This window comes from Sciurus vulgaris, assembly GCF_902686455.1.
Source record: "Sciurus vulgaris genome assembly, chromosome: 4".
NCBI classification, from domain to species: Eukaryota; Metazoa; Chordata; class Mammalia; order Rodentia; family Sciuridae; genus Sciurus; species Sciurus vulgaris.
In genome coordinates this window covers 176409783-176423640 of record NC_136464.1, presented here as the reverse complement: position 1 = coordinate 176423640, position 13858 = coordinate 176409783, and the positions used below count along the sequence as shown (strand labels likewise).

At 39.3% G+C, this 13858-nt stretch overlaps 1 protein-coding gene across 5 annotated transcripts in view; it reads right to left on the bottom strand.

Moving 5' to 3' along the window:
- PCCA (propionyl-CoA carboxylase subunit alpha) overlaps positions 1–13858 on the bottom strand; it is a 369734-nt gene that overhangs the window by 129461 nt on the left and 226415 nt on the right. For all 5 annotated transcript variants that reach the window (XM_079138616.1, XM_079138618.1, XM_079138619.1 and 2 more), the window contains one exon: positions 236–338. In XM_079138616.1, the coding sequence (XP_078994742.1) occupies positions 236–338 (103 nt within the window). The remainder of the gene's footprint in view (positions 1–235; positions 339–13858) is intronic.

The window sequence follows — 13858 nt, the reverse complement described above, 5'->3', positions numbered from 1 at the left end:
CATTCAAGAGTCAGGTATCAGGAAGGGGGTTTAGAAAGTAGCTAAATCTAGGTATGTGTTTCCCAATTAGCATAAGAAAACAAAGAGTCTCATTTACATTTAGGTTCCTGAAGAAGCTGAAACAAATATGTAGCTATGCCAGCAATTCAAAACAGGAGAATCAGTACATAGGTCAAAGTGGTTTTAAATATTCACAGATAATTTTAAGATTATCACGTAAAGAAAGAAAACTCACGGAGAACACTGGCCCACTGCCTGATGCTACCACAGTGTGATCTTCATCCTGTAATTTTACCGAGAGCTCCCACTTGGCCACGTCAGGCTTAATAACAGGCACTCTGGAATCCAAAGAAAAGAAAAGTTAATAATTTTATATTATGCTCTCTCAATAAACCAATTTTCCTTTGACACTGTGTGGACTAAAACTGCCAAAGAATGTATTTCTGAACATTTTATTCTAAAAGTTTTCTCCTTTGGGCCTGGGGGTGAGGCAGGGGGGTGCTTTCAGATTGAAGCTAGATAGGTTTAAAAACCAGCTCCCCCAAACACAGTAGCAGTCGTGCAGGGGTAACTGGGTGGCTTCATGTCTTCCAAGGGCTTTGATCTATCTACTCTATGAGTTTAAGTTGCTTAATCGGGACAGTCCTTCACAATTAGCAGTTGTGAGTAGCAATTAACCAATACTAATTTTTCCAATATTTGGTTTTCATTCAAGGCAGTTTTATGTAAGCTTTTTTTTAAAAATTTTAGATGTTAATAGACCTTTATTTTATTCATTTATTTATATGGGATGCTGAGAATTAAACCCAGTGCCTCATACATGCTAGACAAGCGCTCCACCACTGAGCCACAACCCCAGCCCATATGAAAATTATGATAAACAATTAGGCCAGACATCTTAAAGTTCCGAGACACAAAATGAATTAATTACTGAGCCAGCATGATTGGGCATAGGGAACTGTTTTGGTTTGATTCTGCCCTTCACAGTCAATGAGATTAAAACCATATTAGGAATAAACTTCTAGGCATTATTCTATCTGATCTATGCATACAGGATGTTCCCTCATGATGTGAATTAGAGAAAAAAAAATTACCTGAGTATATGAGCTGCAAAATAGCCTCAAGGAAAAATCAAAACAAAACTAAATGATGTACAAGTTCAACAAATACTAAGTGGTTGGCGCTAAGTTTGGGGACACCAAAGAGAAATAAGTATTGGTTTTCTTCTAGGGAGACTATACATCTACACCTTGTGTAATCCTGGTTTTTCCAACACCTAAAATCCAAACAAAGCTTCCATCTCTGAACAATGCTAGTCTAACACATGGGCCTTTTCCTACGTATGATCAGTATTATACAGTCCAGAAAAACTAGGTCAAGTGCCAGCAAAAGTGAAAATCAAACAAATCATTTTAGAATATAAACATTTCCCACAATATTTTAAAGTAACAAAATATGATGATTTCAGAATTAATTTATTGAATACTTATATTATTTGTACTTATGAAATGTTATTAGGCCCTAAACATTAGCACTTTGCAGTATTCAGTCTCTAGCCATTTTTTTTAAGTTGCAGTTTATGATTTCATTTAATAAATTCCAAAAGAATTCTGTTATTCAGGGTAAAAAAAAAATCAAACTCATAAAAACTGTCATTACTAAGTCACCACTAGTCACAATGTTCAGTGGGGGTGATGATTAGTAATTGAGGTGAATATTTGTATTTGACCCATGGCTTGATCTGTTTCCTGACGATGAGGAAATGTTTTAAATGTTGTGCAAGGAAAATGTAAGAAAAGTAAAAAAATATCAGCGGAAATGTACACTGCATGCACACGCTTTGCTGGCAACCTGAAGAACGTTTCAGAGGGCAGAGGCTCACCAAGGAGGGTGAAGGAAGGGGGACAGGTTCCAGGAACAACACGGAGAGAAGAAAAGGAGGTGTGGGCAAAGAGCTGGGGCAGGAAAGTGTTTCATGCTCCGCGCTCCACGGTGCTCGCCTCCCTGACTGGCCCAGATCCCTAAAGGAACACCACCATCTCTCCCATTTGCTCGTCGCACGCTCATCCCGCAGCGCTGGGAACGCTGCCCAGGGCCTCGCACAGCTGGACCAGTGCTCTCTCCTGCCCTGCACCCCAGGCCCCTCCTCCCAGCAGGCTGAGGAGAAGGTGCCAGGAGGTTAGCAGAAGACCCTGGAGCAGCTGCTCTGTCTGTGCCAAGCTGGGCAGGAGAGGTGGACCTGCCCAGAGTGGAGGTGAGCCTTGACACCTGGGTACTCTCTGGGGTCCCTGCACTCCGTGTTTCACCTCTCTAGACTTCATAACTTGCTCACCTTCAAATGGTCAAAATGCCTGACCTTTCAGGGGCACCGTGGTGGCTGAGGTCACCCTACAACCAGGCTTGCTGGAGTTGTGGCTTCTCAGAATCTACACCACTCCCCTGCTCATGTCATTCACCCCGAGTCAAATCTTAATCTAGCTACCTGCCACTCAACCCCTTTGTATGCCATTTGATTTCTGATTATTTTCTGACCGTACCTCTGTTTGGGCCTGAGCCTTAAGCCAAGCACACAGGAGGCAGAGGACTCAGCCTGTGGCGATGAGCTCAGGCTCGGGACTCACAGAAGCTGGCACAAAACCCGACCTTGCAGATTCTTACTTCTGATCTTGAGCAAGTTAAGTCTTCGTTCCCTTACTTAAATAAATTTAAGACAGTAACAATGTCCGCATTAACGGGATGTATTAAAGATTAAACAGGCTAGGCCTAGCCTGTCATTTCCTTCACAATCGAGACCTCTTCAAGGCAACTTTGGATGCCTCTCCTCCCTGCTCTCAAACAGAAGGGCACTCCTCCCTCAAGATCTGCTCCTTAACTGTCAGTTCAGTGACATCCTTCTGCCCGGCCTATACCGCACCGCATGCTGTCATGCTTTGCCGAGATTCAGTGGCCTGAGGCGGGCAGCTCTCAAGTGAACATCGAGACCCTCGTCAGAGATGCAAGCATCCTCTGCTTCCGAGGAGGTGGGAAGTTGCTGATCCTGACATCCTGTTCCAACCCAGACGCATTTTCCCACAGAAAGCGATCTTGCAGATGGTGGCGAGACACAGTTGCCACTCTTCGGGACCCAGCTACTATTTATTTTTCCATTGTTTTATTTTGATCCACATCTGTTTCGTATATGTTGTAGCTGGCCCCAGGAGGGACCTTCTGGAAAGAGCACCGGCTTCTGAGACTAAGTCTCAGCCCTTCTCTCCCCCGCAACGTGCCCCAGACCACCGTCGGCCCTTCAGAACAACAACCCCACACCTGTAAAGTGGGCCCAGCAGATCACACACTGAACTCCAGGGTGCAACATTTTTTTAAGGTGATATATTAAACGGGCGTAGGAAAGAGGCTTCAGTGTGAAACAGACCTCAAGAGCCCAAGGAGAGTCAAAAGGGTGGAATCCCTCTACGAGCTCACTCTTCTACAAACAAAATTTGCTAGGATTCCTCTGGCTTTACATGGATTTGAAAGTAGTTTTATTTTCTTTCTGTTTTTAAAGCAAATGGATGGGCTGAACATATATAAGGAAACATAAATAAGGAAAACAGTACATACAAACCTTAAAGGATTCATGTTCTATTTCTGCAAATTTGTTGAGAATATACTAATAGTAACTATCTTGAAATGCTGATTTCAATTTAACAAACACATGCTTACGATGGTAATGATTGCCTAAAATCATATTTTAAATTTTAGAAAAAAATCACATATCCATGAAATTCCAAATAGTGCATAGAAAGATTTTTGTGAACAACTCCATGGAAAGAGGGGGAAGGTCTTGGAGCTTCAGTCAGTAATGATACCCCGAACATAGTTTCCTCTGCTGAAGTCCATTTCTAGAGAGAGAAGCAGTCGTTACTCCAAGAGTTCAGTGGTGCAATTTAAATCTGCAACCTGCAGAGTTGATGTTAAGTCACAACAATCACAAAAGAAGCAAAACCCCTAGAAAAGAGGACCCCACATAAACAGTAACTTACAAGCAAATCAAAGAACCTCTTAACCAGGCCTGTTCACTTGTGATTATCATCAGTCAGCCACAATGAATGCTCAATAAAACCTAATTTTTCTATATTTTATGGTGAAAAAATGTGTGAGTTATACTAATGAAAATATATTGCTAGTATGTGTCACTTTTAAAAGTATATTTTGTATAGACTTAAAAACTGACAGTATGTCAGTTAGCAATAACTGTGATCATCTCAAAGGCATATTATCAAAAAAATATATTATCAGAAAAGCTAGTTTTTGATTTGCCACTACCTATACAGGAATGAAATACTGAGTTAAAACAATGACAATGGTCAAAGAATCATTAAGAAATGCTTCATCATAACTTTCACAGTGGGTGGTCTGTAAAATGATCCAGAATAATATGCTGCATTCCATAGCCACTGAGGTCAGTTCCTGCATACAAATCTTTGCAGGAAGAAAAAGGCCTTCAGAAAGTGGGCCATTCATCTGAACCAAGTTCAGAGAATTTCCAGCATGGTGAAAAGCTATGTTATGCAAGCACATAGATGCATTCAGCGGGGGTAGACAGACCAGCTACATGGAGACCTCAAAGGAGCCCTCCCACGGTTCATGAATAAGTCGAGGAAATGATCAGAAAAAAAAGAGAAAGATGTTTAGACAGATGGCCCACTTAAAATGCCCGAGACAGGGCATAAGCAATTTTAATGAAACTTTAGATCTAGTATATGAATTGTTTCTTATTTCCCCAGAGTGGAGGGGGAAAAAACAACTCCAAGGAAGACAAAAATTCAGCAAATTGCTGAAAAATCTACTTTTAGCAAGTTCTGAGGAAGAGTCACAAAAGCAAGTTTCAAGAGTGCAAGAAACTCATGCAAAACTGTTCAGAGAACCACGAGCTATCAAGATGAATATGGAAAGCATGGAATGAGCAGATTAAAAGAATTTTAAACAGGAGTCTACTGCCAAGCCAAACAAAAAATGTACACCTTATTATGTGAGAACTTAGAATAGTCAGTCCAACATTAAAGTTCATCACTACAGAAAAAAGATAAAAGCGTTTTCAGAGAACCCCTTCAAAGTCAGAAATTAGCACAGAGGAGGATTAGAATTTTGCCTATGTGCAACTTGAAAGCAGGTATGTCCAAACACAGGAGACCGTGCACAAGAGTCCACCACAAAGTTATGCTGCGAAATGGCAAGCACCCAAGTTTGCTGGTGTTAGCATTATAGACAATGAAACACACACCATCCACTCTAGAACTAAATATGCCATATGACTTACAATCCTACATGTTTTAATATTATGCATGTCCCATTTCCTCTTGCCACTGATAAGGGCTTAAGATCTGGGCACTTTAGTCAAGAAAGAATGTAGTCCAGTTGTCACACAGCAGGCCTCAGTGTCTGAATGAGTGCAGACCTGCAAAAGTCATGTGACCTCCACACAGCACTGAGCCTTGTCATGACTCAGTAAAACAGAGATAGCAAGAATACCTGACCTACACGTGCTTAAATGAGATAAAAGATACAAAATGCTGCCGGGCGTATTGGCGCAGGCCTGTAATCCCAGCGACTCAGGAGGCTGAGGCAGGAGGATAGAGAGATCAAAGCCAGCGCCAGCAACAGTGAGGCGCTAAGCAACTCGGTGAGACCCATCTCTAAATAAAATACAAAATAGGGCTAGGGCTGTGGCTCAGTGGTCGAGTACCCCTAAGTTCAACCCCCAGTACCCCCACCCGTAAAAAAGATAAAAAATGCTTAGGCTAGTGCTCGGCACAAAAATGTTAAATAAGATTTATCATCATCACCACCACCATTATCATAATTTGTTCAGTGTAGAAATATCTGAAATCTTCCTCTATTATTTTGGCAAGGCTACTGAATTAAAAAAAAATACACCAATATACAATCAGAGGAAGTGAAATCAGTATATCAAAGAGATACTTGTACTGCCATGGTGATTGCACCTTTCCCAATAGCAATCAACTCAGGTGTCCACCAACAGATGAAAAGACAAGGAAAACACGGTGTGTATGTGTATGTATGAACATATATAAAACAAAAATACACACGCACACACACACACACACATTCATGCAATGGAATGCTACTCAGCCATAAAAACAATGAAGTCCTGTCATTTGCAGCAACATGGAAGAAAAGTAGGAAATCACCCTCAGTGAAATGAGTTCGACACAGAAAACAAATACTGCATGAACTCACTCGTGTTGAAGTGATAAAAGTTGTATTCATAGAAGTAGAGAGAACAACAGTGGTCACTAGAGTTTGGCATGGTAAAGAGGAAAGGGACACAAGTGTCACAGGAGAAATAAGTTCGTACATTTAACACCACAGTAGGATGTCTATGGTTTATAATAATTTCCTATTTTTTCATACAGAACCAGAAGAGAGGTATTCTAAAGCTCCCAACACAAAGAATAGAAAATGTTAAGGAACTAGAAGTGCTAGTTACCCTGATTTGATATCACACACTGTGTTCATGGAACACTGTTACCAAACCACACATCATCAGTAGGCACAAGAAAACAATTATCTTACATACAGTGAGATTCAAAAGGCTTAATTTGCCTTTCCAGTGAATCCACCCTTCCTTCCCCCACAAGTCTACCACAGATTATGGCTGCCTGTTTTAAATCTTCATGTAAACCCCAAGAATAAGGATTCTTTTGTTTTTTGGGGGGGGGGGGACCAGAACTGAACCCAGGTGCACTTAATTACTGAATTAGAACCCTTTTTATTTTTTATGCTTTTTTGAGACAGGGTCTCACTAAGTTGCTGAAATTGGTCTCAAATTTGCAATCCTCCTGCCTCAGCCTCCCAAGTCATTGGAATTACAGGTGTGCACCACTGTGCCCAGCAAAATATGAATTCTTGTATGTGGCATTTTTGTTCAACATGTTTTGAAGTTCATTCAAGTGGGTGAATAGTTCGCTCTTTTAGGACATATGTTTCTCTCTTGAGGGGAAAATCTAGAGGTCAAAATACCAAGGTAAATGCATGTTTAATTTTCTGCAAGCTGCCAGGCTGTTTTCCAAAGCACTAAACCACTGCAATGGCGGTGTTCTATATTCTTGCCACCATTTGGTGTGGCTGGTCTGTCTGAGCCTGTGGTTATGAAAACGCATCTCATTAGGGCTTAATGTGTATTTGCCCTATGACTGATAAAGCTGAGGACCTCATGTGATTACTGGCTATTTGTATTCAATTTTTTGCCCATTTTTATTAGATTGTTGGCTTTATTATTACCGATTTGCAGAAGTTCTTTATTTTGGACTTTAGACCTTTGTCAGGTTATGTAGTACAAGCATTCTCCTCTGTAACTTGATTTTTAATTTTTTTTTTTTGTAATGTCTTTCAGCGAGAAGTTTTTGAAAATTAATAGGTCTTATTTTTAAAGTTTACCATAAATTGAGCAGGAAGTAGAGTTCCCACACATATCCTTACACTCACCAGCCTCTAGTTTCCCTGCTACTAACATCTGTATTAGTGTGACTTGCTATAATAAGAAGACAATATTGATTCATTACTAAGAACTAATGTTCATACTTTAGGGTTTATTCTGTGTTAATGTATTATATGAGTTTTGACTAATTTATAATATGTATTCACCATTATAGTATATACTGAATAGGTTCTCTGCCCTAAATATTGTCTGTGGTCCACCTTTTGTCTATCCTTCCATCCCCCTGTTGCCTGGCAGTCACTGATGGCTACTGTCTCCCTATTTCTGCCTCTTCCAGAATGTCATAGCTGGAATTGTACAGAACACATCCTTTTCAGACTGGCTTCTTTCATTCAACAACATTATTTAAGGTTTTACCACGTCTTTTTGTGGCTTGATAGCTCATTTCTTTTTATTGCTGAATAGCATTCAAATGCTTCTGTGTAGTTTATTTACCATTCACCTACTGAAGGGCATCTTGGTTGCTGCTTCTCTGACTGGGAATTATCAATAAAACTGCTATAAAACCCATGTGCAGGATTTAGCGTAGGCATTTGTTTCCAACATGTTGGTAAATGCCAAGGAGCACAACCACTTGATCTTATGTTCAGAAGATATATGTGATCTTTTGAGGGTTTTACGTGTAGACCTAGAACTGATCTCTAACTTCCTAATGCGGTGGGTGCTGTTAACAGGAAAATTTGCAGATCAAGTTCTGCAATTTTGTTCACCTGTGAAGCTGCATTACCTTTTCTAAGCCCTTTTGCATTTCCATAGAAATTTCCAAATCAACATTCCAATTTCTTCTACCTCTTCCCCTAAACACAGACCTAATGGGACTGTGAATGGGTCTCACACAATCTACTTCAATTTAAGGGAAAGTGACATTTTGACAATAGGTTCCCCTCCAAGAGCAGGTGATAGTTCTTATTTAGATTTTGAACTTCTCTCAGAAAGCATGGCAGTTTTGAGACCCTTTTATTAAATCTATGCCTATTTTTGTTTCAGTTATATGACACATTTCTTAAGAGTTTCCTTAAGTTGTCCCAGAAAGCTTTCTTTCCAATGTTTGTGTTTCCATGCCTTCTTAGTCAAACTAGTGAGTCTAGAATACATTTTGTCCAAGTGCTTGCCTAAGTTCTTTTCTTTTTTTGCTACATTAAATAGAACTTTAATTTTCATTTTTTCATTGCTTCTAGTTTACTGAAACACAATTTACATTTCATTACCTTTTTATCCTACAGCCTTGCTAAATTAATTAGCTCGGGCAATTATAGATTTCATAAGGGTTTGTTTCTTTTTTTGTGGGGGGTACTGGGGACTGAACTCAGGGGCACTCAACAACAGAACCACATCCCCAGCCCTATTTCGCATATATTTTTTTTTTTATTTAGGGTCGGTCTCACCGAGTTGCCCAGTGCCTCGCCATTGCTGAGGCTAAATTTGAACTCGCAATCCTTCTGCCTCAGCCTCCCAAGCCACTGGGATTACAGGTGTGCACCACTGTGCCCAGTTTTATAAGGGTTTCTAGGCAAATGATTATGTCCTATAGGAATAAAAATGATTTTACTTCCTCCTTTGTGTTCTGATGCCTTTTACTTCTTTTTCTTTATCCTGCCTCATCATCTAGACTCTCCTGAATAATACTGGTAGGAATGATAAAAACGGGCAACTTGCTCTTGTTCTCAATCTTAAGAAAAATACATTCATAGTTTTTTTCCAACATTTCTTGGTCCCTGCTCTTTGTCCTTTCCTTTTGTGGCTCTTAACACGTGTAAGTCCCACTTCCTGATATGATCCCACAAGTCACTGAGGCTCCCTCCAACTTTTTTTTTTTTTTGGGAACGCATTTCTGACAAGTAGAACATGATTATATTTAGTTTCACAATGACTTTGGTCTTCTTAAGGATCAAAAAGGAAGACTGTGGAACTCTTACACAGCATTGGTTCACATGTGGAATTTTTTAGTAATTGAGGAAATAAGCAAATGTTGAGTTTCTAAGGGTTAAATGAAAGCTTGAATAATTTAGTTTCAATTTGCGGCCTGAACTTTCTTTTCTAAAAAATGCACTTTATGTGCTTTTATTCCTTGTGCTTTTAAAATACTGCTCCATTTATGTACAAATTGCATTCAGTAAAATGCATGTCTCAAGTTCATCAATTAGTTAACTTATTAGGGCTCTATAAATTCATTGACTACCACCCAGAAAGGGACTGGAACATCTTTATAACCCAAGAAGATTCCTCATGTCTCTTTCCAGTTGATTCCAATCCCTCTCCAGAGGGACTATTTGGTCTAGGATTGCATAGTGTCTGATTTGGGCACTGCTAATATTGATCTCCCCTTAAAGAAAGGGTTTTGGAAACCTATAGAGCCACTATAAGCCTATAGGGGGAAATCTGCAATACCCCAGATCTGCACTGCTAGAGGGGAAGATACACGAACAACATGAAAAAAAAGGGGAAGAAAATGATCCAAAGAAATCTAGATTCTATAGTAATAGAATCCAATGACAGTATGTTAGAAGAAATGTCAGAAAAGGACTTCAGATTATACATGATTAAGATGATTCACGAAGCAAAGAATAAGATAAGAGAGCAAATGCAGGCAATGAAGGATAATACCAATAAGCTGAAAGAGCACCTGCAGGAAGCAAAAGATCATTTCAACAAAGACATAGAGATTCTCAAAAAAAAAAAAAAAAAAAATGGAAATCCTTGAAATGAAAGAGACAATAAACGAAATAAAAAAACTCAATGGAAAGCATCACCAACAAACTAGACCACTTGGAAGACAGAACCTCAGACAATGAAGACAAAATATTTAATCTTGAAAGTTGCCCAAACAGAGAAGATAGTAAGAAATCATGAACAGAATCCCTTCAAGTTTTTTAAAGAGCTTTATGGGGGTATGATTAACATACAAAATACCCTGAGGTTTAATGTATACAATTTGTGAGTCTGGACATACAACCATGATACCAATCACCACAGTCAAGGTAAGAAACCCATCTGATCTTCATGAAGGTCCTTCTGTCCTGGGGCTTCTCTTCAAGTTTTAAAAATACCATTTTCTCTTTTTCAGACTGTATAAACTCTGTGCTTCCATCTTTAAAATTGCCCATTCTTTATTCCACTGTCATGCAACATGCTTTCCCATTTACCCTGCAAATTATCCATGGCAGATATACAACATTTTACATCTGGAACGTCTACTTAGTAATTCTTACAGTTTCTATTTCTATGCTGATATTACATCTCTGTGCCCTCGTTCTGATCTTGAACACTTGAAAATCATTTTAAAGTCTTTTCCCATGATTCCAATGTCTCAGGAACCTCATGGCTGGTTTCTACTGACTGCTTTTCTCTTCAGCATCAGTCACCTTTGCTCTTGACTCGTTTGCCACGTGGAGTTTGCTTGCATACTGGCTCACGGAGCTGAGCAGAGCTCTGTCCCTGCTGTCCCTGAAAGTGCGACAGCAGGCGTTCAATTACTGCTCACAACTGAAGTAGGGAGGCTTTCTTTCACAGTCTGCTAGGATGCGCCTATCTGGTTTTGTTCTTAGTTCAGTAAAAAGTCCAAACTTCTGATTCTAGAAACAACATTTTCTCCAAGTTGTGGTCCTTCCAGGGGGCTGACAAGACCCTCATACTGCATTATTGTCCCTCCAGCATTATTGTCTCCTTGGTCAGCAATATGAAATTTAAGCTCAGTTCTCTGGGCATTCTGACAGTGTTTATGTGCTGGGCTCCCCAGGTCGCAGACCTCCTGGGTCCTTCTGCATACTTCTTTCTGCATATTTCAAGGGTTAACTAACAATTAAAGGGAAGCTAACTTCAGATATGAAACTCTTCAGCCTGTTGCTCCTTCTTTGCTCTGATATCCCCGCTCAATTTCTAGCAGTAATCACGACTCTGAAGATCATCATCTGAGACCTGAAGACTATGAACAAGACGGGCGCTAACTCCTGGAGTTCCAGGTGGGCCAGGATGCACAACCACAAGTGCTCTCTCGGGGAGAAGCCAGGTAAACATTCATCTCGCCCACTGGTCAGATTTAGGTGCTTATCCATAGCCTCCCAAGGGCTGTATTCTTCTTCTTCTTCTTTTTTTCCTATCCGCATTGACATCTGGAGCAAGGGTTCTTGAATGGAAATAAGCTACAGTGCCATAAGTGGACCTAGAACTTCCCTTTGCTGTTTGAACTTTATGTCACACTGGAAGGCAGAGGAAGAAAAGGGAAGACTACAGGTTCACAAGGGTACTACTCCTACCTTCCAGGTGGCAGCCCAGGAAAACCTGACAGCTCTACTGCCAGGGGCTGTTCTTGTCATTAAACTGAGAGCAGTCATGTAATCATATTTTACAGTTATGGAAAGAAATACTCTTAAAGAAAACTCCATTATACCAGAAGAGAGATATAATGATGTCTCCTTTAATTCCTACAGTTTGAAGTTCTACATGCCTTCAGGAAAACACATTTTTATACATCAAATGAGGCGCAAACTACAAATAGCTCAAATAGTTTTACTGAGAGAAAATTCACAGGCCACAGAATTAACCCATCTCAAGTGTTGAATTCAACCATTTTCAGTATATGCACAGAGTTTTGCACTTGCCATCCCATAAGCAACTTCAAAACATCACCTCATTCTTGTATCCTGCGTCCTCGTACAAGTCATGGTTAGTTCAAATAGATTTTTTGGTGAATTCCTCAGAATTTTCTAGACACAAGATCATGTAGTATGCAGATAATTTATCTTCTTCCCAACTTAGATGCCTTTTGTTTTTTGCTGTGGGTCTATTATATGTGGTCTTCATCAGTCTGAGAAAACTGCTTTCTATTCCTGTTCTTTTATTTTTAAATCATGAAAGGACATTGGATTCTGTTAATGCTTTTCTTGTATTTAAGATAATCTTGTGCGATTTGTCTTTTATTCCATTAACATGATATGTGAAATTGCTTGATTGGGGATGTTAAGCCAACCTTTTGTTCCTAGGAGAAACCCCATTTGGTTATGGGCATAACCATTTTATATATTCTTGGATTCAATTTTTATTGCTGTTGTTGTTTGTTTTGTTTTGTGCAATACAATTCTGGGGTTTGAAACCAGGGCCTTGTGCATCCTATGCAAGCACTCAAATACTAAGCTGCATTCCCAGCCCTTGATTTGCTAATATTTTTTATGATTTTTGCATTAATATCTGTGAGGGGTACTGGAGTTTCATTTTCTGGTTGTAATATCTTTATCTGGTTTTGGTATTATGGTTTGTTAGCCTTGCAGAGTGAGTTAGGACTTTTTCTCTTCTGTTTTTAGAAGAGGTTGTGAAAGATTACTGGTAAGAAGTCATTTTCCATTAAATGTTTCAATGACTTTGCCAGTGAGGTCATCTGGCCCTGGACTCTTTATTTCTAAGAAGTTTTGTGAAGATTCATTCAGTCTCTCCACTTACTATAGAAAGGTCTGTTCAGATTTTCTATGTCTTCCTGAGTCAGTCAACAGCTGCGTCTTCTAGGAATGTCTCCCTTTACCTAATTTCTTGGCATACACACAGTATTCCTTTAATATCCTTATTACTCAAAACTTGTTAATAATAACATAAGGTCAGTAGGTCACCCCCTCTCTTAGCAATTTGAGTCTTCTTTTTCTCTTGGCAAACCTTTTAATCTCTAGAGATTTTTATTCTGGTAATCTTCCCAAGAACAAAATTCTTCTTTTATTGATTTTCTCTACTGTTTTTCTACTCTCTATTTCCTTTATTTCAACCCTGATCTTTAGCACTCCCTTCCCTCTTCACTAATCTCATATTGAATTTAGTTTGCTCTACCTTTTCTAGTTTCCCAAAGTGAAAAATGAGGTGTTTATTTTTTCTCTTTTCAACATATGTGTTTATAGCTCTTAATTTCCCTCTAACTATTGCTTTATGTATATCCTATAAGTTTTCAAATGTGGTGTTTTTAAATGCCCTGTTTGTGTGTGTTTTTAATTTTTTAAAATTTTTAGTTGTAGATGGACACAATACCTATTATTTTATTTATTTATGTGGTGCTGAGGATGGAACCCAGTGCCTCATGCATGTGAGGCAAGTGCTTCACCAATAAGCCACAACCCCAGCCCTGCCCTATTTGTTTTAATGTTATAAAAATATTTTCCCATTTCCTTTCTGACTTTTTCTTTGACCTATTAGTTACAGGAGTATACTAATTCTGCATATTTATAAATTTCCCAAATTTCCTTGGTTGTTCATTTCTCATTTCATTGAATTTTGATTCGAGAATGTATTTGGTCTGATTTTCAATCCTACTAAATTTACTGAGGATATTAATAACCTAGCGTATCGTATGGCACGGTAGATATGGCCTGTCCTGGAGAATGT